We start from the raw sequence: 27,377 nt of genomic DNA, 5'->3' as shown, positions 1-27,377 counted from the left end.
CTCTTCCCGTCTCGAAACTGCTGGCTTTTCCCCGTTTTACCTATTGTATGGCCGCGAACCGACGCTACCACTGGACACTCTGCTTCCGTCCGCCACAGCTTGAACTAGCGATTATGCCCGTGATGCAATCGCCCATGCTGACCATGCTCGCCAACTTGCGCGCGCTCGTCTACAAGAGTCTCAAGACAAGCAGAAACAACGCTACGACCTCCGTCACCGTGATGTCCATATTGTGCCCGGCACCCTTGTGTTGCTTTGGTCACCATCGCGTAAAGTCGGCCTTTGTGAAAAACTGCTTTCCTGTTACACAGGCCCATATCGCGTGATACGCAAAGTGACCGATGTCACCTATGAAATCGCTCTAGCCACGCCCACCACGTCCTCTGCTGTGACAACCAGTGACCTCGTCCACGTTGCCCGACTCAAGCCCTACAACTCTCCATGCACCTTGGATATTAACAGCACCGTGATGGTGCTTTTGCCGCCGGGGGGTAATATTACGATATCATGGAGCGATGCTCAAGAGACGAGCCGCCGCGAGAATGACGAAGAGGTTGGTCGGTGCCCTTGGCACGAGCGAGTGTCAGCCTGGCTGCCTGGCTCTAGTGTAAATAGCGTGTAAATAGCATCTTTCGTCTGTGTCTTTTCACACGTAACAATATAATGGTTTATTCCAATTATTTACGCTTGTAACAAAGCACTAAATACGTTTGGTTGCATACGTTGTACACTATTCAACTATCCAAAATATACTAAGCTACTCTTATATAAATCGCTAATCTGTCCTGTTGTTGACTAAGCATCAGTCGTTTGTCACCATATTAAGTTGTGTGAGATTAACAGGCTAGAAGCAAGTCAGAAAAACAGCTGTGAGATTTATATGTCACCGTTATGATCATGACTTTTCAGTCTCTTCCCCACTTGGTTCCTTAATTTAACTTCGCTCTATTCACGTCGCCGCATAGCATCGTTGTTACATTTTTCGCGCACTATCATCAATTCTTCCGTTAGACTTTAAAAAAACTTATACTAACCTCGCGCCAGAGTCATCGACGAGACGACATCACAACTTCAACTAGATGCCTGACTTTGTACACCCTAATATGTTTAACTACAGCTTTTTCCCACATTCCACCTGGAATTCTTTACCTGGCTCTAGTCGCTCATACTCACCCCGAAGTTCTGTATCTGCCATCCACAATGAATGGTCACATAACCCTCATCATTGTATCGTATTTTTCTCTATAATTTTGCTCTCTTGATCTACTCATGCTATAAGGCTTATTGCGCTGCAGTATATCATCATCATCATCAGCCTAGTTACGCCCACTGCAGGACAGAGGCATCTCCCATACTTCTCTAACTACCCCTGTCATATACTAATTGTGGCCATGTCGTCCCTGCCAACTTCTTAATCTCATCCGCCCACCTAACTTTCTGCCGCCCCCTGCTACGCTTCCCTTCACTTGGAATCTAGTCCGTAATCCTTGCGAAATGCGAAAACACCTGTGTGCTTAGATTTAGGTGCACGTTAAAGAACCCCAGGTGGTCGAAATTTCTGGAGTCCTCCACTACGGCGTGCCTCATAATCAGAAAGTGGTTTTGGCACGTAAAACCCCATAATTTTTTTTTTATTCCGTAATCCTTAATGGCCATCGGTTATCTTCCCTCCTCATTACACGTCCTGCTCATGCCCATTTCTGTTTCTCGATTTCAACTAAGATGTCATTAACTCGCGTTTGTTCTCTCACCCTATCTGCTCTTTTCTTATCCCTTAACGTTACACCCATCATTCTTCTTTCCATAGCTCGTTGCGTCGTCCTCAATTTAAGTAGAACCCATTTCGTAAGCCTCGAGGTTTCTGCCCGTGCGTGAGTACTGGTAAGACACAGCTGTTATACACTTTTCTCTTGAGGGATAATGGCAACCTGCTGTTCATTATCTGAGAATGCCTGCCAAACGCATCGCAGCCCATTCTTATACTTCTAATTATTTCAACCTCAGGACCCGGATCAGCGGTCACTACCTGCCCTAAGTAGATGTATTCCCTTACCACATTCAGTGCCTCGCTACCTATCGTACACCACTGTTCCCTTATGAGACTGTTAAACATTACTTCGGTTTCCTGCAGATTAATTTTTAGGCCCACACTTCTGCTTTGCCTCTCCAAGTCGGTGGGCATGCATTGCAATTGGTACCCTGAGTTACTAAGCAAGGCAATATCATCCGCGAATCGCAAGTTACTAAGGTCTTCTCCATCAACTCTTCTCCCCAATTCTTCCCAATTCAGGTCTCTGAATACCTCCTGTAAACTCGCTGTGAATAGCATTGGAGAGATCGTATCTCCCTGCCTGACGCCTTTCTTTATTGGGATTTTGTTGCTTTCTTTGTGGAGGACTACGGTGGCTGTGGAGCCGCTATAGATATCCTTCAGTATTTTTACATACGGCTCGTCTACACCCTGATTCCGTAATGCCTCCATGACTGCTGAGGTTTCGACTGAATCAAACGCTTTCTCGTAATCAATGAAAGCTTTATATAAGGGTTGGTTATATTCCGCACATTTCTCTATCACCGGATTGATAGTTTGAACATGGTTTATTGTTGAGTAGCCTTTACGGAATCATGCCTAGTCCTTTGGTTGACAGAAGTCTAAGGTGTTCCTGATTCAATTTGCGATTACCTCAGTAAATACTTTGTACGCAACGGACAGTAAGCTGATCGGTCTCAAAGTTTTCAAGTCTTTAGCGTCCCCCTTTTTATGGATTAGGATTATGCTAGCGTTCTTCCAAGATTCCGGTACGCTCGAGGTCATGAGGCATTGCGTATACAGGGTGGCCAGTTTTTCTAGAACAAATCCCCACCATCCTTCAACGACATCACTATGCAGTATGTACAAGTAAATAAATAAATACACACAAACGCACTCACTATTTTTGAAGGCCCTCTAAAGCCTCCGAGCTCGAGCCTGCATGCACCACTCATACCGGAATAGCACAACAATAACGGCGGCGGACCCCAAGGCAATGGCACGAAGGCACCTAGAGATTTCGCATATTTGGTATTGAAGTAAAACAAACTATTGATACAAAATCTACAATGGTAAGGCTTTCAAATATAAGAACACTCTACAAATAACTTAATAATTTGTAAAGTCCTAATTTTGATTGTCTTCCTTGCGCTGAAGGTTTTAAATTCTTACGTGTGTACGCATTTTGCACATGAAACCAATTAGCAGGTAATGCTTTTTGAGTAGGTCGAATACGCAATATTAACCAAAAGAATAAGTTGCAGTAGCATATAAAATCATTGTGGAGCTTCGTGTTATCACAAGGAATGTTTTAAAAACAGGTGCACCTGAACAATATGACTATATGCTGAAGCCATTTTGTTTACCTGCACCGTGTGCTGCGCTGTAAACTCATACGTATTACACCATCTATTCAATAGTAGAAGCCAAAGACCCAGGTGGTATTCTTTGCAGCCAAGCATGACTTCGACACACTTTGGCTCCTTCCACATCCTCGTAGAGCTTCTTATGCTCACATCAAGTAAGTGAAATATCTGCACTTCCACATATATATGTAAGTGAAATATCCACATACATCTTTGAGGGCAGAAAGGCGCAGGGTCCCAAAATGTGTTCAGGAGATATGTGGTACAGATTTCAGGAAGGCACAGTATCCTAATTTTGCCTTTCCCTGGTGACAAAGAAAATACTTTTTTGATTTTGAAGTTTTAGTACAGTAAATTTTTCTGGCCTAATGCCAGATCTGTGAAGAGCTGATGTACCAATACCTATATCTGTACTCTGTCTGCTCCGCCGATGCACCTCTACGTTCTCGAAGAGCGCGATGCAAACGTGACAATTAATAATTAGAAATCTATAAATGAACCTTAGGTATCAGCAGACATATGGTGTATTATGTAAAAGTGAGCTATAGAAGCCATTATCCCTCGGATGCCTATGTTTCTATCATTAACCATTAGGAGTTCCGAAAATATTAACCTGCGCATCTGCGATGCTGCAAGTGGTTGACATATAAGGAAGTGATGTATGAAGCAGTGCGCTTAGTACACAAAGGCTAAATATTTTCTCATTCCCACCAACCTAATTATTATTAGAACAACGATATTCCGCTCCTAAAGTCAAAGATGTTGTGAACTGTTTTTTTACGGCAATGGAATCTTTGTAATAAAAACCTTCTACATCACGATTGACGAAGTTAGGGTACAGGTGGGTATGCAAGCAGAAAATACTAAACCCATGCAATTATTCTTTTTCCAGTTTGGTCATCCCACGTGCTGGAATCGAAGGTACACTCGCCAAAACAAACTCTGCGTGATTCTATAAGCACATGGCATGAATCGACGTCCATAATTGAGCCCCGCATGGTATTCTCGTTATTTCCAAGTAAGGGACGAGGTGATCGTGGTACACCCGGAGGTAGGAGCAATTTTCAATGTACCCTTGTCTTCAATAATATTTACTGCTTTGTAGAAAGAGGTGCTGAAAATAAAACGATAACCTTGCATACAATAATTAAAAATATTCCAGTGGCGCATATTTCCACGTTCTTCAATGTTAATGTTCATTTAAATAACAAATGAACGCTTTTTAGATTCTGTTCGTTTTTTTTTTCACCACTTCTTCCACACACGGGCTCAGAAAAATTCGTGACACATCGTATTTTAGGTAAATCCTGGTCTCTGGATAGTATCTGACAAGCAACTAAATGTGATTCATAATTTGTAACTAATTCTTAATACGAACTTACTTGCATTCATGAGTAAATCCCCATTTTTACGTCTTCCTTCCTGACTTTAATCCCCAACAAGTCAAATGCATATTTTAAAGGCAACTTCTGCTTTTTACCATTGTAATCACTACCTGTTTGCTGAATGCAGGTGTTTATGTAACTGCAGCTATAGAGTATTGACGACTGGCAGGTACTTTCTGATAACTGTATGTATGCAGCGCCTGAAAAGAAACGTAAAGGTAAAATTGATAATGGAGATCTTCGCTACATGCTGCAAGACGCTTCAGTGCACAAAGAAATTAAATTTAGCCATACGCGTCGATCGCTACATGTAACTCTATCTACCACATTTATTATTAAGCATGAAAAGCTTTTAGCTCCCGCTGTCGGCGACCTGCAACTAATCATGAAGCAAACGCCAGAGCCATTATTCAGGCGCTCAAACGAGAAAATCTTAGCAAGTTGTGAGAACAAAACTAGGTAATCCGGGCAAGCCGTCAAAAGGTACGAATGTGCGATCTCTGGCCCAGAAGCCTTTGTACAGGACCGCATTACATACGCTAGCTACTGCCCAAGCAAGTTAGAAAAATATTGCTCGCGAGTTCTTGTTGAGGTTTAGGGTTTCAAAGGAGTTTGAAAGCTTATTTACCATAAATAACGTATATAACTGCAAAGTACATACTTCTGCTCAAGAGGGGCGAACCCTGGGGCAGTTGGTCTGACATGTTTAAAGAGCAAAAGAACCGCGACCTAGACAACATAGTGTAACGAAATTTTGCTTGGATGCGCAAGTCATCCAGCATGGCATGCTTACGATAGTAGGACGGATTGCGGATAGGGCACCCGAAGAAGAGCGACAACGGTGCCACTTAGACGGTGTGGATGTGGTAATAAGGTGTTTCCCTCGGAAAGCGCATAGACAAACGGTTCTTAGGTGCGTTGTCGATGACTTTTGCAAGAGCGAACTTGCCCTGCTTCCTTCAGACAAGGAAGCGGGTTTGCCGTTCTCCCAAATGATGTGTTTCGTTACCGCTCATCCTGTCCACTCCTTCGTCCCGTTCCGTATGAAGTCGCGGTTCTTTTCCTCTTGATACATAATTTTGGTTCCCAACATATTTGCTAAAGGGCCCCACATTATCACTGAAGCTGTCACTTCTTGTACGCTGAAGTTCTATTTATTATTTCCAATGGCGACGTTCAAAAGGCAGACACAGGACACCATACACTTCATCGTCATCTTTTGGCGACGAGACAGGGTTGCCTTTTGAACGCCAGCGGTCCGCGAGTTCCGCGGCGCGGGTTCTGCGTCGCCGTGAAAGATGGCGCCACGCTGCGTAAAGCCTCCTTAAGGCAATTTTCTTCTAGCTCTGCAGTGCTCTCGGACTTGCGGCCTTCAGCTAGTTTGCTTCGTGCAGCAGAGCAGCGTCCATATGGACTAGCGCACAGTATCGCGTGGTGTGGTGGTGTGTGTCGTTTCGAACATGCACTACACCAATTTCAAGATTGTGGCTAATATCATCTCCAACCATTCTGCTTTGCCGGTTGCCATTTCATGATTTCATCTACTCTCGATTACGTTAGAACGAGACATTTTTATACTTCACTATTATGAATGGAGAAGTGAGGCGCTTGTAAATTTTGATTCCGGTTTTTCCCGCATACCTCGCATTAACTCGAGGACATGCTATCTCGATCAGCAAAAACCAAAAGCGCTTTGTCTATTTAGGTAGAAACAAGTAACTTCAACTGTCGCTAAAGGATCACTGTTATTCAGGCGTAGCAAAGCTTTTGCAAAACTGCTTTTTCATTTCTTGAAGATTTGATGCACATAGTGTGCGGAATAAATGAAAATAAAACAGGACATGTAACGTTGTCGTGCAGATACTGCAGTAACGTCATGTCAATTTTTTGTCTGTAGCCAAACCGGTGAAGTGGGCAACCGACGAAGGAACGTGCACTAAGTGTCCGGCTGTTGGGGCAATGTCAGATGGTCGTTACCTGCTTTAAATCTGCCCTTGAGAAGCGGCCGGTTAGATTTACATCGGAGTAGATACATATATCTGAGTGCGTACTATAGTGATCTAAAATTGTACTTAAACGCCATTGATATTGAGGCATGATTGGAAGTCATTCACAGCGCAAGGTCCGTTATATTCAGCTTTGTACGCATGTATGGCAATATCTTCGCAGAGATTTTGTTGCGTCAAGTGGACTTCCTCCCTTGCTTAAGAGGCAAATCGTGTTTCCGAATTGTTTGATAATCGATATGTTAGTCATCACAACCAACACATATGTGTTCTCCTGTCAGAATGGATAATTCCGCTCATTGCGGCATTTAGGCCCCAAGACTTCCCTGCTTGAGGATACAGATACAATATTGGTATGTCAAGCCAACAATGTAGTTCACATGTGATTTTATATTAAAACACACACACACGAGCAAGAACACATACAAGTTTGTCGATTGGTGTTAGTCAGAAAGGCACAAATTATTGCCGTTGCGTGTTTATCATTCCTCCAGGAAGATAGCGTCACCAAGATGCATATTCCTATGACTGCGCAGCTTAGGTGATGAATAAGTTGTAGCGTGGCGTTGCTATATTGCTAAATTGCCAGCTCTGCAACAGAAACAGCAATTTCGCGCTCCTTTTGTTTCTTGGCTGAGGGCTGCGATCAGCGATTATCCGTATATGAGTTATAAATTAGAATGACGATAAGTAGCAAATTATGCCATCTATAGGTACCCTCATGCCTATTTGTCATATATCAGGTGGCCGTTCTGTACGTGAACGAAAGTGGCAGCATGATTTAATCTAAAATGCGGCACTTTGTAGATGCGCATCGATTGGCAGTTTAGTCATGGTTGAGACAACGAGGGAATAATTATCACGCCAGAATTGTCGATTGCACACCTGCAACCTAATTGAATTTTTTGCCTTCACTCAATGTCCGGTCGTAATTTGAGTATACAATTATTTTATCAAATGTCTCCATTTTCAAACCACTTTGTTTCGCCTGCCTGTTGCTCGTACTCACTTTAAAATTAAGTTAAACATGTTCGCAATAGCAGTAACAAAAATTTAGGGTATGTATATATTGTTGTCTATAAGAAATTATGCGTTTACGACAAGGTTGATGGATTCGCGCCTGCATAGTTCTGATTGCAACACATAGTGTAACAATAAAAACAAGGTTATACCACAGAACCTTTTTCTCAAAATTACTACTCCAGTGTGGTTTCGAGCGTGACACCCGATGTCGCAAATCAGGAAAAATAATTTGCTGCTTCACTTTGGATTGGATTAGCTTTATTAAATGGCATGCAGTACGCACGTTAGCTCGCAGTGGGCATCCCCCGCGCAGAGACCGACAGTGCGGCCGCTGGCCGAGCCTGGGGCCCCATAACGTAAATCTGTTCCAATATGTTTCTATTCCAATCTCCTGACGCCAAATTTGCGTAACCGCCGACGCAAGCACCACCCGGTCACCCGCAGGGTTGTCTGAACAGGCCAATCAAACGCTCTCCTCGTTCATTGGAGGTCACTTTTGTAGTCACGCTGAGAGGCATGTCATATCTAATTGGCTGAAAAGAGGCGAGGAGCACGTTCAAGTGGAGAGGGATTTGATAGGGCCGAGCCACTGCACTGAAAGTCGATAAACGGATAAAGAAGGAAGTGCCGGCGTCTGCGATTGGTCCGCTTGCCCTTACTTAGCTTGCGCTGGCTGGTCGAAAATCGCGGCGGCATGCAACGGAAGCTTAAGAATGACGCTAAAACGGATCCTCAGCAAAGAAGATTTTGCAGAATCAGGTCGTAAACGTGCCGAAAGTGCTTGAATACGTAACACGGCCACGCAAGAAGTTTTATTATACGCAAATAAACCCATGCTCTCCGGCAGGTGCGAGTTCCCAGCGCCTGAGCGATCCGCGGCAGCCATCTTTTATTCCTTTCAGAACGGGGAAGCGTGCGGCTATTCAGAAGAAAATTCAGTGTTGTTCGGCATATTAATGTGTCTTTAATGCGTACACGTCACTTTGACGCGGTGAGCTTTTACAGTTTTGTGACGTCGCGTGACAGACGGGTGAAGTAGGTGCAGCCCGAAAACTTTTGACCAATAGCCGGGGGCTAATGGTGAAAAGGCGTCGAACCAGAAGTAATTATTTTTCTTCTATTGGTCAAATCATGCATGATCAGTGTGTACACTTCATATCAGATGGGGAGCGATCACGGTTCTCGTGACGCTGCGTGACAGACAGGTGATATGGGGGTGGCCCAAAAAAGTTTTTGACCAATTGCGGAGGGTTGATTACAGAATTGGAACAGAAAAGTTTGGAATAGCTTTACGTTATAGCGCCCCTGCTAGACTGCGCATTCCTAGTCTTGCAAGACCGGGTTTCGTAGGGTCTTATCTCACTTGTCCGAAATAAGAGTCGGGCGGAGCGAGTGTCGCCGCGTCCCCGCACGAGGGGCACGCATCGTCGGGGTAGACGTCCGGGTCGATGATGTGCGACGTGGCGGGGCTGGGATACGTATGCGTCTGTAACAAGCGTAGCGTTAGCGCCTGTTTAGTTTGGGATCCGGGGCCAGAAAGAGACGTCTTCTCAAGTAAACGTGTTTAGTGATTTCGTTGTACGTTACTGAGGCGTCCCTGTTCGCCTCCAACTCGCCGAGAAGCGGTTGCCCGGGGGTGACGGCACGGTCGGTAAGGGCTTTCGCAGCGTCATGGGCTTTCTCGTTGCGGTTGGGCGGGGCGCCCAGGATCCAACACAGGTGGGCGGGAAACCAGACGGTGTGGTGCTTCAGGATGCTCGGATGAGCGCAGGGCAGGACGCGTAACGCCTGGTCGGAGACCACTGCTCCTTCGAACACTTTGATGGCCGGTCTCGAGTCGCTGAGTATTACTCCTCGCTTGTCGTCGAACATAGCCAGGGCTATGGCCACTTGCTCCGTCATCTCGGGGTCGCGTGTGAGTACCGTGGCGGCGTTATGGGTCTGCTGCGAGGACGAGACCGCTACCGCTGCGAAAGCCTGGTTCCATCGGTAGGCGGTGGCGTCCACGAAAGCAACGTCGTCCGCTTTCTTGTTTTTGCATTTGGGGAATGCGGTCACCCGGGCTAAGCGTCTGACTCGATTGTGCTCCGGATTTACGCTTCGCAGAATGGGTGCGATGGTGATCAGGTCACGATGCTCGCGCGCAATCGGCGAACACTCCAGAGCATCCTGGGTGTTCGGTGCGAAGTAGCCGAGCTCGCGCAAGATGTGGCGGCCCGTTTTCGGGGTCGTCAGTCATATCATCTGCGCTCTCTCCTGATCCTCAGCGATCTCGTTGAGCGTATTGCGCACCCCGAGATCGAGGAGGCGATGCGTCGGCGTGGTGATCGGGAACCCGAGGTCTCGCTTCACTACCTTTCGGAAGAGTGTATTTAGCTCGTCATGCTCCGATTGTTTACACTTCTGCATTGGTGCGACGTAGGCAATGTGACATAGGACGAACGCGTGTGCGAGACAGCAGATTTTCTTCTTCGAGGCAGTGGGGACGGTAGGTACCGGTGAGAGGAGGTCCCTGAGCGGGATACAGAACAGGAGCCCGAATGGGACCCGTGCCTGGACATGGAGTGAGAACCGGAGCGATCCCAAGATGCGCCACACGGCGCACCACGGTAGCGGGCCCGGAGTCGGCTCTGGGATCTCGATGCCCACCTGGAGCGGCTCCGCGATCGGCCCTGGATCTAGACCGGGTTCCGTTGTTTTCAGACGCCCGGGTATCTCCAGGAAGGTGCGGCTAGTCGTCGTCGGTGGTAGCGATGGCATACTTGGGCATTGAAGTAGAGTCGTCACCGTTTCTCGTAGAGCGTGCTCTCTCCCATCGCCGTCGTCGCACCTCGTATGGAATGTGGTAGCATTCCTTGCAGGCTTTATCGGCGGTGGGATGGGGGCCGCCGCATAGCTTAAATTTTGGTGTAGAGTGGTGCTTGCGAGTGTTGTTCAGGGCACCCCAACCTCGGCAGATAACGTCCCCGGATTAGGGGCACACGTCCGCACAGTGGCCGAGCCGGCCGCAGGCGTAACATATATCGACCTGCCTGTGGTATAGCGTGCAGTGCGTGTGAACCGATTCGTGGCGCACAAAATAGGGCACCCGATGGCCGTTGAATGCCAAGATTACTGCCGTGGAGGTGCCTATATGCTTTACGGCCAATGTCAGTGCATTTGTTTCATTAATATTCCAGTCGATGTCCGTCGGCCCGTCTTGCACGCAGACCCTGCTGATGACACCCTTGCAAGTGGATTGCGGTTCCACTTCGTAGGCGCTGCTCTCATTGCTAATGACTTCGATGCAAATTTGCTTTATTAACACGTAATCGTTAGCATTTTCACTGAGTGGAGTGCTTGCCACTAAGATATACTATTTGTTGTTGGGACATAACGTATCCGAGGGTTGTGCCAGGCTGAGCCCGGCTGAGGCGGCAATGGCGTCGGCAACCCCTGCAGGACCAACCCTTGCTATGTTAAGTCCTCCACCAGCCCTTATAAAATTATGAATATCGTGTTTTGACAATGTCAGCATTGCGCTTGCACGGATTATGGTGTCTTTAACGTTTTTGCAGCGGCGGGTCTCAGTTCCTCCGCATTTCAACATGCCATATGGCGGAGTAGGGTTAACGTTCTCAGTTTGCCTGCGGTGCGCCGAGCCGTGGCAGTCTACCAGCCTTGATCAAGGGTGATCTCCTTCATGGCAAGATCATCCCCGGTCACTTGGTATTCCATATCTCTGCACAAGAATTGCAGCTGAAGCAGTGGCGACGACGGCGTCGAAGAAAAAGCAACGCGCCAGAAGGGGCGCCGCGCTGGCGGTCGCTCGCCACGCTGGATTAGAGGCTCGCCTCGTTAGGGCCAGTGAGGCGGCGGCTGAGCGACGATGGTAAAACCGCCGTTGACTGCAGAGATAAACAGTGATAGTGTCCAGGAATGGGTCCACAGAGTCCTTGCAAACTCACAAAGCCGTTGTGCACAAACATTCCCATGAAATCGCGAAAAAGCGCCACGAAAACATTGGTAGAACAAGAGCCGAAGCGAATGCGACCGCACACTCCGGCATGTTCTTCTTCCTTCCTGCGGCTGTACTTGAGTTTACCTATTTATTGTAGTGTTGCGAATAACAGTTGTGCGTGAGCGATCACGTGTCCACCTTCTCTGCGTCCTTGTCTATTGTGCGCGCTACAAATTTCACCATGAACAGTTACCAACACGCCCAACTATCAGTTCTGCTCTATTGTTCCTAGTGAACTACACCAAGGAGAGACATTCTAGATAGACATTATGAGTCAGGGTCACCATTTAGGTGTTTAGTGGTCCATATACGATGAAACATTTCGTTAAATAAACAAGTGTTGCTTTTTCCTAAATTGCACTATATTGACTGATTGGAAGCGTCAGAATGTCCTCACCAATTTTATCAGCGCCATTATGTTTCCAAAGAGCATGTAGCTTCGGAACGAAGGAATAGCTAATGATGAGTTCATAGAAGAACAAAAATTACGCCTCTCTTTTGCGTTCTCACAAGGTTTTTAAAGATATGTTTTATTTCATATAAGATATATATATTATCAAGTTCTTTTTGAATAATAAACTGATCGCAGATAAATTTGCTGCTTAATCAATTGCAATCATTTTTTGTATTGTTATCATTACTGAATTTAGTGATTCCAAGTTGCAAACCAAATTGTCGAAATGGAAAAAAAGCTCTTTGCTTTACTGGGCCTGGATGGATGACTTGCTTCTGCGACTGCGGTAAGGATTTCGTGACATCAACTTCCTGGCTGGATTGCTAAAAAAATTCCGCCAGAACGCGTCTCACGAAGACTGTCAACGGGAATACGTTTAGCATTGAATCAACATAGCGACACTTAGAACTCTTTCCTCAATTGCCGCAAATCCAGTGGCACATGCATGGTAACCAAGTTGGCGAGAGGTTCAGTAGATAACGGCACGTTTCCGTTGATTTGAGGCTATCCTGGTAAAGGGCGGGGTTGCTGTCCTGGAGGAAACTGTGACGCCGGTCTCATTGTTCCCACGGCGGGTTAAGTTTGAAGCCCCTTTTGAATCACTGTAGAGCTGCATGCACCTACTGGTCTGACCACACAGTGAACACAGTTAATTGACCGTAACACAGGTTGGCGAGAGAAATGGTTGTATGTGTATATATATATATATATATATATATATATATATATATATATATATATATACGGACAGAGAGCCAGACAAACAGACAGACAGATAGATAGATAAGTAGATAAATAGATAGATGGATAGATAGATAGATAGATAGATAGATAGATAGATAGATAGATAGATAGATAGATAGATAGATAGATAGATAGACAGACAGACAGAGAGCCAGACAAACAGACAGACAGACAGACAGACAGATAGATAGATAGATAGACAGACAGACAGACAGACAGACAGACAGACAGACAGACAGACAGACAGATAGATAGATAGATAGATAGATAGATAGATAGATAGATAGATAGATAGATAGATAGATAGATAGATAGATAGATAGATAGATAGATAGATAGATAGATAGATAGACAGACAGACAGACAGATAGATAGATAGATAGATAGATAGATAGATAGATAGATAGATAGATAGACAGACAGACAGACAGACAGACAGACAGACAGACAGACAGACAGACAGACAGATAGATAGATAGATAGATAGATAGATAGATAGATAGATAGATAGATAGATAGATAGATAGATAGATAGATAGATAGATAGATATATATACAGACAGAGAGCCATACAGACAGACAGACAGATAGATAGATAGATAGATAGATAGATAGATAGATAGATAGATAGATAGATAGATAGATAGATAGATAGATAGATAGACGGACAGAGAGCCAGACAAACAAACAGATACATAGATAGACGGACAGAGAGCCAGACAAACAGATAGATAGATAGATAGATAGATAGATAGATAGATAGATAGATAGATAGATAGATAGATAGATAGATAGATAGACGGACAGAGAGCCAGACAAACAGACAGATAGGGAGCCAGACAGGCAGACAGACAGACAGACAGACAGACGGTCAGACAGACAAGATAGATAGATAGATAGATCGATAGATAGATAGATAGATAGATAGATAGATAGATAGATAGATAGATAGATAGATAGATAGATAGATAGATAGATAGATAGATAGATAGATGTCTCTCAAAAAGGGCGTGAAATATTGACACGTGTACTTATCTTCATCGGGCAACTACGTTTCGCCGCTTAACTGTAATCACACAGCGAGGGACGCGCCTGCATGTATCCGACGTTTCTGGAAAGTTATCGACGCTTCTATCCGCGTGTCTGTTGTCGCCGAACCTTGTGTTATCAGATTTCATCGCGTGACACGAATGGTGTCGAACTTTGTGGAAGACACGCGAAGACACGCGGGTCCCATCAGTTAATCTGGAACATTCGACGACTGATCTATAAAAGCCGACGCGCTTGACCCGCTAATCAGATTTCCGACGATCGCCGACTGTGTTCGCCGCTTTCGTTGTGCTAGAAGTGTAGCCTGTTTTGTGGGCACAAGTTCGCCCAATAAAAGTTAGTTTTCTCGTTCACAGTATTGCTACTGTGTTCTTCTACGTCACCACCACGTGACATCTGGTGGAGGTGCTTTTCGTCCATGTACAGGACGCCCCCGACAAGCCGTGATCCCAGCCCAGACCACAAACAGAACACCAACGTAGTCCCGGACCACCGAGCAAGCCGCCGTCTTCAACAGCTGCCCCCGGAGCACGGACTTCTACCTGAGAAGACCAAGAAGATTGTGGCCAAGGCAACCGCAATGGCAGCCCCAGCGTCCCCCATCGTGCTGCAGCAGCCCAGGGAACCACCAACGTTCCGCGGTTCCACATTTGAGGACCCGGAAACCTGGCTGGAAACGTATGAGAGGGTCGCTACGTTTAACAACTGGGCAAGCGACGACAAGCTACGACATGTCTATTTCGCATTGGAGGACACCGCCAAGACGTGGTTCGAGAATCGAGAAGCCACCTTGACGACGTGGGACCTCTTCCGAAGCGGCTTCCTGCAAACATTTCAAAGCGTCGTGCGCAAAGAGCGAGCCCAAGCTCTACTGGAGACAAGAGCGCAGCTGCCGAATGAGACGATAGCGATTTTCACTGAGGAAATGAGCCGTCTGTTCCGCCACGCCGACCCAGAAATGTCCGAGGAGAAGAAAGTACGTCTACTGATGCGTGGTGTAAAGCAGGAACTTTTCGCCGGTATGGTAAGAAGCCCACCGAAGACCGTCGACGAGTTTCTTCGTGAGGCGACGAGCATCGAGAAGACACTGGAATTGCGGAACCGGCAATTTGACCGACGCACCAAGCCAACAAGCTACTCCGGAATTCAATCACTGGCCACGGACGATTTATGCGAGACCATCAGGGCCATCGTGCGCGAAGAACTGCGCAAGGTCTTGCCATCGTCGCAGCCTCAAGTGGCCTCGATCGCCGACATCGTGAAAGAAGAGGTGCACCGATCGCTAGGAGTTCCTGAGGTGCAACCACAATTACCGCAGCCCCAGCCAGAAGCGATGACTTACGCCGCCGTCGCACGCCGTCAAGCTCCCCCTCCGCGACAACGCCAGGGCCCTGTAACGCCACAATTCCGTCGTCCACCGCCGCCGCCGCCAGCACGCCCACCCGTCGCCCAGCGCACCTACGCGAGGAAGACGGATATTTGGCGCGCCCCCGATGACCGCCCGCTCTGCTACCACTGCGGCGAAGCCGGCCACGTGTACCGCCGATGCCCATACCGCGACCTGGGATTGCGAGGCTTCGCCGTGAACGCACAGCGCCCGAGGGAAGGTGAACGCCCTCGTGACATCGCCGACTACCTCGCCGCTACTCAGTGGAGCCCTCGACGACCGTCCCGTTCGCCATCACCAGGCCGCTACCTGTCGCCGCAGCACCGACCATACACCGGCCCAGCCCGGGGCCGCTCTGCGAGCCCATATCCGGAAAACTAAAAACAGCAACCGATGGAGGTGCGGTTGCTGTTCGTCGAACTGACGAAGATCCTCCGCCGCCGACGAAGACGACGAAGAAACCATCTCGACGACCTAATGACGACACGCCGCCGTCCCGACGAAGTCAGGAAGCCAAGACTACACCGACGAAAGACGACTTGACGAAGCGACGTTCCAGCTTCAGTTCAACACGACGCAGCGCCAGACAAAGAACCACCGACCTTGACGTGCTTCTCGACGGCCACGCAGTCACTGCCTTAGTCGACACAGGGGCCGATTACTCCGTAATGAGTGGACACATTGCCGCCCAGTTGAAGAAGGTTAAGACTGTATGGGAGGGCCCCCAAATTCGTACCGCTGGAGGGCACCTCATTACGCCGACTGGAATCTGCACGGCAAGAATTACCATTTATGACCGGACTTACCCTGCCACCTTCGTTATCCTGCAACGGTGTTCACGAGACGTCATTCTCGGCATGGACTTCCTGAACCAACACGGCGCAATCATCGACCTGAAGTCGCAGTCAATAACGCTGTCGGAAGATCAAGCGATACCATCGGAGAGCCCTTGTAGTCAGCACGCCTTGAGTGTGCTCGAAGATCAAGTGAGCATCCCGCCTCGCTCCAGCATCGTTATTTCGGTCGGCACCGAAGCACCCGCTGACGTAGAAGGCTTCATCGAAGGCGACCAACGTCTACTACTCGACCGTGAAATTTGCGTCGCAAGAGGGATCGCTCGACTGCATGGAGGAAACACGAGAGTGTTGCTGACAAACTTCAGCCAGGAGTTCAAGCACATCAACAAGGGCACGACGATCGCATTCATCGAGGAAATTCAGGAAACCAGCGATGCCTTTGTCCTCTCGGATTCGATTGCATCTACCCCGACGACCGCAGTTCCCGAGCCAGACTTCAACATAAATCCAAGTCTCCCCGTGATTAAGCAGCAACAGCTCAGAAGTCTGCTTCGACGATACAAAGACTGCTTTTCGACGTCATCAAGGATTCGACAAACACCAGTCGCAAAGCATCGCATAATCACCGAAGAGAGCGCTCGACCACTACGCCAGAGCCCTTACCGAGTTTCGACGCGAGAACGCGAAGCTATAAGACAACAAGTCGACGAAATGCTGCGCGACGACATCATCCAGCCGTCGAAAAGCCCGTGGGCGTCTCCAGTTGTTTTAGTGAAGAAAAAGGACGGAACCCTACGTTTCTGCGTCGATTATCGTCGACTGAACAAAATCACGAAGAAAGACGTATACCCCCTCCCACGGATAGACGACGCATTAGATCGGCTCTGCAATGCTAAATACTTCTCATCGATGGACCTCAAGTCTGGCTACTGGCAAATAGAAGTCGACGAAAGGGATCGCGAAAAGACCGCCTTCATCACGCCAGACGGCCTCTATGAATTCAAGGTTATGCCATTTGGACTGTGCTCGGCGCCTGCAACGTTCCAGCGCGTGATGGACACGGTTTTAGCAGGATTGAAGTGGCAGACCTGTCTTGTTTACTTGGATGACGTCGTCGTCTTCGCCGGAAATTTCGACGATCACCTTAAGCGGCTTGCGACAGTATTAGAGGCCATCAAGTCATCAGGGCTCACCCTGAAGCCGGAAAAGTGTCGCTTCGCTTACGATGAGCTTCTATTCCTAGGCCATGTCATCAGCAAATCTGGAGTGCGCCCCGACCCGCAAAAGACAGCTGCCATCGCAAAGTTCCCGCAGCCAATCGACAAGAAGGCAGTGCGCAGATTCCTTGGCATGTGTGCCTACTATAGGCGCTTTGTCAAGGACTTTTCGCGCATCGCGGAGCCGCTAACACATCTAACGAAATCTGATGTCGAGTTCAATTGGGAAACGCCGCAGGCCGACGCATTTCAAGAACTCAAACGACGCATGCAGTCGCCGCCGGTACTTGCACACTTCGACGAGGACGCCGATACTGAAATCCACACTGACGCCAGTAGCCTAGGCCTCGGTGCCGTCCTAGTCCAGAGGAAAGAAGGACTTGAACGGGTGATATCGTATGCTAGCCGGTCGCTGTCAAAAGCGGAAAGCAATTATTCTACGACTGAAAAGGAATGCCTCGCCATCATTTGGGCTACAGCTAAATTCCGCCCTTACCTCTATGGCAGGCCATTCAAAGTCGTCAGCGACCACCACGCGTTGTGTTGGCTAGCTAACTTAAAGGACCCTTCAGGACGGCTGGCGCGGTGGAGCCTCAGACTACAAGAATATGACGTAACGGTAATATACAAGTCCGGAAGAAAACACTCCGACGCCGACTGCTTATCACGCGCCCCAATCGATCCCCCGCCGCAAGACGACGTGGACGACGACGCCTTCCTTGGGATAATAAGCGCGGAAGACTTCACTAAACAGCAACGAGCAGACCCGGAGCTAAAAGGCCTCGTCGAGTATTTGAAAGGGAACACCGACGTTGTCCCTAGGGCATTTAAGCGCGTGTTGTCTTCGTTCACGCTACGAAACAACCTGCTCGTGAAGAAGAACTTCTCACCAGTCCACGCCAGCTACCTTCTTGTGGTGCCGTCAGCGCTCCGTCCAGAAATACTGCACGCCCTACACGACGATCCAACCGCTGGGCACCTCGGATTCTCCCGGACGCTGTCGAGGATACAGGAAAAGTATTACTGGCCGCCTCTGACCGCCGACGTCGCCCGTTACGTCAAGACATGCAGAGACTGTCAACGACGCAAGACACCACCGACAAGGCCAGCAGGATTACTACAGCCGATCGAACCTCCTCGTCGACCATTCCAGCAGATTGGGATGGATTTGTTGGGGCCGTTTCCGATGTCAACATCCAGGAATAAGTGGATCATCGTGGCGACGGACTATCTCACCCGCTTTGCTGAAACCAAAGCTCTACCAAAAGGCAGCGCAGCCGAAGTGGCCAAATTTTTCGTCGAGAACATCCTGCTGCGACATGGTGCCCCAGAAGTCCTCATCACCGACAGAGGAACTACTTTTACAGCAGAGCTCACCCAAGCCATTCTGCAGTACAGCCAGACGAGCCACAGGAGGACAACTGCCTACCATCCGCAAACGAATGGTCTCACGGAGCGCCTGAACAAGACCCTCGCCGACATGCTAGCAATGTACGTCGACGTCGAGCACAAGACGTGGGACGCGGTCCTGCCGTATGTCACCTTCGCCTACAACACGGCGGTGCAAGAAACAACACAGATCACGCCATTCAAGTTGGTTTACGGCAGGAACCCGACGATGACGCTCGACGCCATGCTGCCGCACGTCACTGACGAGGAGAATCTTGACGTCGCTACCTATCTCCAGCGCGCCGAAGAAGCCCGACAGCTCGCCCGCCTACGAATCAAGACCCAGCAGCGTACCGACAGCCGACACTACAACCTCCGACGACGCTTCGTCGAGTACCAGCCCGGCGACCGTGTTTGGGTATGGACCCCGATACGCCGGCGAGGACTCAGTGAGAAGCTGCTGCGACGCTATTTCGGACCCTACAAGGTCATCCGACGTATTGGCGCACTAGACTATGAGGTCGTGCCAGACGGCATTTCGCACTCGCAGCGGCGCCGCGCACGATCTGAAGTGGTCCACGTGGTGCGCCTTAAGCCATTTTACGGACGCTGATGAACTTCCTTAGTTTGTTGTTTTCTTTGCTACGAGTGCTTTTCTTTGTTACTTTCGTTTCTTAGCAGCATCGGGTCGATGCTCTTTAAGAGGGGGGTAATGACACGTGTACTTATCTTCATCGGGCAACTACGTTTCGCCGCTTAACTGTAATCACACAGCGAGGGACGCGCCTGCATGTATCCGACGTTTCTGGAAAGTTATCGACGCTTCTATCCGCGTGTCTGTTGTCGCCGAACCTTGTGTTATCAGATTTCATCGCGTGACACGAATGGTGTCGAACTTTGTGGAAGACACGCGGGTCCCATCAGTTAATCTGGAACATTCGACGACTGATCTATAAAAGCCGACGCGCTTGACCCGCTAATCAGATTTCCGACGATCGCCGACTGTGTTCGCCGCTTTCGTTGTGCTAGAAGTGTAGCCTGTTTTGTGGGCACAAGTTCGCCCAATAAAAGTTAGTTTTCTCGTTCACAGTATTGCTACTGTGTTCTTCTACGTCACCACCACGTGACAATATTGTAACAATGCTACCGTAATTACATGGATACAAACTTGGATAGATAGCCCCCAGAATGTGGATCAAGATCCAATTCCAAGTATTCTAACTAAGCGCTCATTTACTCATATAGTATTTTATTTTTCGGAATGTAGAAAAGATGGTAGGTTTCTACATGTACCAAGGTTTGCAATTATGCTCTGAGAAGTGCAACTCATGCAATTTTCTCGCTGCAGCACTGAGTAATTGTCGCGTGTTTAAGACCGAGTCTTTGTAAGACAGCCACCCATTTTAATAAGGTGCCGCACTATGAAAAGTGATCCGTCGTTCCGGATTGTCAGACGACCCGTCAAAAATTTCTCGCTGTAAAATTGCAAGAGCATTCTTTCTCTTGTGGCGTAAAGCAGAGAGCGGAGCTTCCGCCGTTGCATTCTCTTGAAAAAACTGCGGTTGTTGCATCGCTATGGCCTGAAGAATTGTACTTTTAATATGACGCCGCACGCCCGAATGGACATTCGAGTACCAGCAGGTTAAACAGGGCCAATGCACATTCATCTTCGCCGAACCTCGTTTAACAACCTCTTCGGGCTACACAGAAGATCGATCCATAACAAGGTCCAGGAGCTCAATTGGCGTTGTGTACACAAGGAGCTCGACCGGATATCCATGCTTGAGTTGATAGCCTTTAAATTTTATAGCTGCATTCGTTATACCTCTCGACGAAGGAATTCACCCACATCTCCGTTCACTCGTCGATCGCGCGAAACCATGTGACAAGCACGCACATATCAAATATATAAAACAAGCGTCATGTCGCCATTTATAACTTCTGTACTCTTGTACCTCCCTCTCCCTCTTATGTCTTATGTTGTCTTTTTGTGCATGCTTCACGCATTGAAGACCGTGTTAAAAGAACGCATACAATATGTAGAAACGAAAACAACGTTTTAAAATGTTAAGTTTAGTAAGCGAGAGACATCAGACATACACAAAATGCAGCTTCAAATGGGAATGTATAGATGGTAACGCCTGAAAGCTGTGAAAATTGCTGAAACAACGTATAGATATGTTTAAAGCAAGAATAATATCAGCGGCTATAATCTCGCCACGACAGTGTTTCATCCTGCTGTATGGATGAGATAATATTGTTTATTTTCCATGTAGGAGCGCAAACGATGCCTGCGCTGGCAAATTTTATTTTGAGTGGCAAAATGTTATTGGCTTCCTTGCCTTCTTGTGTAGGGTAACACTTCGAAATACTGTTGAAACAGAGCTCAGGGTGCAACTGTGATCCGGCAAATGATAGTATGTGCGTTCAAGAAAATTTTTGTGTTCATTCAACCTTTTTTATGTGCGCCTTCCCGCTGGCCCGATGTACACAACATTGCAAAAGTACGGTAACATACACAGCATGCAATTTTAAAGAATGAAACCGTTAGACTCTTTGTAGGAGCACAGTGTTGTTTCTTTGTATCTTGAGGTGCGTTTTGAAATCGTGCATCAAATGTAACCAGGTTTGTTGGGATTCTAGTGAGCCGTAATAACGCCTGATATATATCCTACTTTGTTAATGACGTTGTAAGAGATGCTAAGCTAGCACACAACGTCAACATCATTTTTTGTTCGTTTTCACAACGCTATGACGGTTAACAAGGCATAATGCCTTTTCGGGTGCGTTAGATACAATGTGTCATTATAAATATCCCTTCTGGACTGGTCAAGTCTACAGCGCCACACATTGCTAATGATTAGACTATCTTTGCTAGCGAAAGTTAGTGCTCTCGGCGGCTGATGTTATTTAGCTCGAAAATGACGGAAAATCAAGACGCATGAATATCTCGAACTCACAGCGTGATATGCTATGCCAAACTATAGATTTATTCAAAATGCATGTGCGGCTTGATCTTTCGATGATGTTCCATATAAAAATTTGTTAATCCCTCCTTCCAGAACTTGGCCATAACACGAAAGTGATCCGCGTATTGTAGGTAACATTAAGGTCTTTGACCGAAAGTGAAAAACGGGCGAGAAAAACGAGCGCGATCTACTGAGACACGATCTAAGGCACAAGCGCCGTGTCCTGTCTTTTCTTGTGTCTTAGCATGGGTCCCAGTAGTTCTCGCTCTTAATTAAGTCACTGCAAGCATTGGCGCACATTCACTAGTACAAGTAAGTAAGTGCGCACAGTACTTTGTTATATATAGTTTCACTGTTGAAGGGTGAAGAAATAGCAGTGATGGTCATTACGCGAGGTCTTGTGCTGCTGCACAACGTGAACAGCGATTCGGAGGCAACAAGATGTCGTAGCTATATACGACGCAATCTTGAGGACGTATATGCAGCGAAACTCCGTGTTTAAAAGCTCCGGTCACATCGCGCCCGCGCGCCTCCACGAGTGTTCAATGGTCACCAGACACACTTAAACGACATGAAACCGGCCGGCGCCACGGATTGATGACGGTTGTCGGGTTAACCTTCGAAAAACACCAGGAACGCGCCAGGAATGCCGTTGTCCGTAAGCGCTGACTGGGTTGGGCCGCAAGAAACTTTATACACTACCACTTTTATAAAAACTTGTGGCTGTCCAAGCTGCCTTTTCTTCTACAAAATTGGAAGCTCAAAAATCATAGCTAAATTTAATCACTCCAACAAATATACGCTATGGAGAGCCCAATACCTTTTATAACGACACTTCTAGCGTTTGAGGGCCTACATCTATAATGGTTAGGTAGGTGTGAAAAAAAGCATTGCGATCTCGCACATTTGAGCGATGGTGATTTCATGACGTACGTACATGGGGGTCATCTTCGTTGGAACCAAGTAGAGAACATCTCCGTGGTAAATAAGGTATCGTGAGTTCGACAAACAACCTCAACCGCGTTTCATTTCAGTGGTGTAGGTGTAATGAGCTATTATAACGACTGCTTGATGTTGTAAGACAATCAGACGATAAAATTATTGCACATTTTTCTACGTGCCGTTATACTGCACTATAGAAGGGCAAAATGGCGAAAATTTACCTTGGACTAACGTAAAACATGAATATTTCATTGGGTGATGCTAACAAAACTTCCTTGAAAAGTAATCGTCAATATCATCTTAGAATCGCAAATAACTTTTCGCCACTTGCTAGCTCTCACTTCAAGTTAATTGAAACATAAGAAAAAAACAGCATGAAGCCGCTAATAAAAGGTAGTGCCCGCATTCGCGCTTAGTCAGCCTTGAAGATCAGATTATGAGGTGTATGTACGTTTGCTGTGAACCGGCATCAGAACATGACGTCATGATTGCCTTTTCAAATAATGGCAACAAGGTGATGCCACGGGGTTCATCTATGCGCATGCAGTTCTCATGTCTTGCTTTTCGTTATCCTTATTTTCAGCTGTTTGTTCAGGTAGGGAGCACTGATTTTACACCTCCCAAGGGCAACAATAAGTTGCTCTTCAAATCTCCAGAGCATCTAATGTGTGTGATCACAACCAGTTGGTTTGAAAGATTTCTTTTCATGATCTGGCTCCTAAGTGTTGCGTTAGCTTAGACGAACCAGTTCCTGCATAAACTCAACAGACTGCGAATTTCAGCCTAAATATGAAAAATAAAGGCTGAACTTACCATTTTAAACGAACCAAGGGTAATATAAGGCACCACAGTGCGAGTTGTTGAAGTTCAGCATAACACGTGGTACCGCAGCCTTTTTTGTAGAAGCAAAATTAGGGAGCTGCTACAGGGTCGAAAACTGAAGCGTCGCTTTCGCTCTTAGCTGATGAACGCTCCTAATTTTAGCCACATGACTTTTCCGAGTGCAATAGCTACGTAACTCTAATGGAAGCCTTACATACATGTTTCTAATTGCAATGACCTGCAGAACACATTGCAAATAAAGACAGTGGTTACCGCAACATAGAATGTAGAAGCATGCTAAAATAGAAAATGGTAACTTTGAGCTACCGGACAGTAAGAAAAAAAAACCCTTTAATAAAAAGCACCTTCTGGGAAATCGGCCATCTATTTAGGGTGTACTTGTACCCTAATGTGCCGAGTTTCCGGTGGCATTAAAAGTAACACAAGACAGTCGAAATATGAATGAAACGCTCTGCATAATCCTGCTAAAGTCTTCGTAGGAGCTGGCATTGACCATACCGATCATTTTACAGCTATACAACAGAATTTCTGATGACTCACACTGTTGCGCAGAATTAGACATGCTCCCAAACGCCCTTCAGCGCTTGTACAAAGGCGGCCATCACATGGTTAGTGCGCTTAGCAGAGGGTGCCTAGTACAATTTACATTAGCGGTGGCGCACATTTAGCAGGTTTGTTGAATATATGCTGCTTCTTGTGGGACAAAAGTATTGATTCAGGTACAACATTTATTGAAATAAATAAACACTAAAGACGTTATTTGAAAACATTATTGCGAGTAAGATTCTCTGTGTCACCACGAAGGCAGATGTGGCCTTGTTTTGGGAAAAATTGTTTCAAGAAACTGTATATATGTACATGTATAGTGATTCTACAGAAAAACTGGCCACTCCAATGTACTTATATAGTTTGTGCTAAATTTTCTTCCAGCTTTGTAATTTCTCGGGAGTACTTTAAAGCGCTACCTTAAGGAGACAGAGCATGAAGGTAAACTTGAGATAAAAATCTCTATTGAAATGAGGTCAATTACAGGCGGCATTCCAAATTTTGGCACGTGAAATAAAAGACGAACATCGCGCACATGTTCCTATTATAAATGATGTTTCACAGAAGTTTGCAATAAATGAAGTTCATGTTTTCTGTTCCATCTGAGGCAACGAATCTACAAATTGTAGTCGGATATGATTGTTACGAACTGCGCTTTTGTCGTTCTAAAACGATTGACCCTATTCTTGCAGTGCCACCCAATGATTCATGCCCACCAGTGGGAAGGAATGCGTGTGCTACTGGCGTCCACTTCAAAACGAAATCTACCTCTGCTATGTGCCTTTGCACATGTGGTAAGTGTGGAGCTGACTCACCTGGAGATATATAAATACACTGTGGTACACATCTGAGCGTTCTTAATCGATGGTGTTGAAGCAAAATAATTCGATGATGTTTAAACAAATGTTTACCTTGCTGGTCTCCACCGCTTGTACAATGCCAAAATATAGCGCTTTGCAGAAAGATGGATATTTCATTAACTAGCGATATTTAGAATGCGGTGGAGGCCTACAGAAAAGTATGATACTGTGGAACATGTGACGTAAAAGAAGTTCGAGCAATGCAGGAGAGTGTCCATTTCAAGATATCTCACAAATTTCTATGTCGAGCACTATTTTGATAAGTAGAACGAAGATTCTCGTGACAAAGTGGCAAGTAACATTGTGTTTTCCTGTGGGTGCGACTGCGCACAATCGGGAAGAGAATAACATTTACCAAGATAATGAGCGCAATCATGCCTTCGAATATAATGTATACGTAAGGACCAGTGATAACAAGTGTGATCGACGGTCATTGAATAAGGGGCCGGTGCTTGTTTATGCCCGTAATGCATGTGGCATAAAAGTTTCGAGAAGCGCTGGAGCTTACGATGAAAATTCTGGAACGTGGTATCTACTTGCTTATCTACTTCCTTATTTTTGTCCCAGCATGCACTGTAATTTGCTGTTTCCAGAAATAAATATGATGTCCATCAAAGATGCACAATCAATATCGTGAGCATGTTAATACGTAATAAAAGAAGCATGGTTACAAATCGGTGCATTGATATGAAGTGACCGAGCCTGAATGCAACACGCATGACGAGACCTGTAGCATCACATCGAAAACAATTGCCCCGATGCTCTAGATCAATGGCAGCAGTGACGGCAATCATGTAGACACGCAAGAAGGTATATGCAATGAAGAGCGTCTGCACTATTGACATGCCTGCTAACGCGATTGAATTAGCCTGAAATGCAAGATGGGGACGACATTAGGTCATGTGTAGTATTGTTGTGATTGCATCTCTCCGCAAGAAATAAATTTTTATAGCCGAGCGCTCTGAACACTTTGAATAAACATACATACATATGTGCAATATTGAAAATAGTAGAAGACGTTTCGATTCTTGCGAAATCTGAAGGTCTTATTTTCTTTTTACAGATAGCAGTGGAGTCAAAACTGGATCAGGCTGACTGGGCTCCTTTCCCAAATATATACCTGAGCTGTCAGCATACCAATGATTCAAAATTCTACGTAATAACGTCATCAGCTATGTGCGCTCAAGACACTTTAAAATTCAGAAATTTTACAGACTTTTTATATCCTAGGGCTCTTCCTATATGTAGTACATGCTCGCGATCACAAGGCAAGTTACTGAAATGACTTGTCGGAAAACCAAAAAAAAAAAAAAATTAGGCCGATCTCATGCACTGCTGGAATCGTTGTAAGGGAAGCTTTCCGTTCTGGATGCTTCGATTGACCATAATTAGCGGTGGTGTTGATGGCCAAAGCTTAATTTCTTCAATGTTTAGGCTAACACGAGAGCCGTGAGTTGATGTTTGTTTCCGTAATACACAGAACACACAGGGAGAAGTACCTGTTTGAGGCATTGTTGTGCGCCATATTTTATAACTTCTTAGAGGGTTGAGCGTTGTCATTTCCTCGCATGGCACATTGCATTGTGGCAGAAGTAATAAATTTGAATTGGATTATGGGGCTTTACTTTGCGAAACCACACTCGGATTATGAGGCAAGCCGCAGTGGCGGACTCCGGATTGATTTTGACACCGTGATGCGCTTTAACATGTCCTAAAATTGGGGTTCACGTGCGTTTTCTATTTCGCCGCCGCCGAAACGCGGTGGCCGTGATTCGGATTAAATCCATGATCTCTACCAATGTCATAACGCAACGGCCACAGAAGTGTTGATTTGAACGTCGGCCGCTTCCGTAGTGTCTACTGCACCCTGAGATGCGCTTTAATTAATTCGACTTGGCTTCGACACGCCCTGTGGAAGTTGCCCACTTGACATATTTGCAAGGCGATTACTTTTTCAGAAATAGCAGCAGCCTACTGTACCGTAGCTTGAACTTAAGCTTAACCTGTTTCCGCGCAACCGCTGCTGTATAGTAGCGGCGTTTCCTTGCCTTCTCACGTCACCTCCCCCCTCTCTTTTATTGTAACAATGTCTTCTCCCTCTCCTTCTGCTCTCTACAGTTCTATATGCGTCCCCTCTTGACTCGTACGTTAGCAGAAAGGGAGGTGCTGCAGTTTGTGCAATACTTCTAAGGAGTCTAAGGGGAGTGACGGATACTAATACGTGTCAAGCGGCTAATGTGGCGACGGCCAGGGAGCTCCAGAGGGCATTGTGCACATTAGACGTGATGCGGTGAAAACGACTTTCTCCCCTCGCCTTTTCCCCTGACGCGGTGTACGAGGCAGCAGCCCACAGCAGCAGCACCAACAGC

At 46.6% G+C, this 27,377-nt stretch overlaps 1 protein-coding gene across 1 annotated transcript; it reads left to right on the top strand.

Annotated features, from left to right (window-relative positions):
* Positions 1 to 3,484: 3,484 nt before the first annotated feature.
* Positions 3,485 to 26,622, top strand: LOC129385366 (uncharacterized). The gene is made up of 5 exons (XM_055072004.2): positions 3,485 to 3,551; positions 4,289 to 4,447; positions 12,461 to 12,550; positions 24,841 to 24,942; positions 26,072 to 26,622. Exons 1-5 carry the CDS (start codon positions 3,491 to 3,493, stop codon positions 26,101 to 26,103), a joined length of 444 nt encoding a protein of 147 aa, XP_054927979.2. The 5' UTR covers positions 3,485 to 3,490; the 3' UTR covers positions 26,104 to 26,622.
* The last annotated feature ends 755 nt before the right edge of the window (positions 26,623 to 27,377 follow it).

This window comes from Dermacentor andersoni, chromosome 7, assembly GCF_023375885.2.
Source record: "Dermacentor andersoni chromosome 7, qqDerAnde1_hic_scaffold, whole genome shotgun sequence".
Classification (NCBI taxonomy): domain Eukaryota; kingdom Metazoa; phylum Arthropoda; class Arachnida; order Ixodida; family Ixodidae; genus Dermacentor; species Dermacentor andersoni.
Note: the sequence above shows the minus strand (reverse complement) of the source record. Positions and strands in the feature narration are given on the sequence as shown.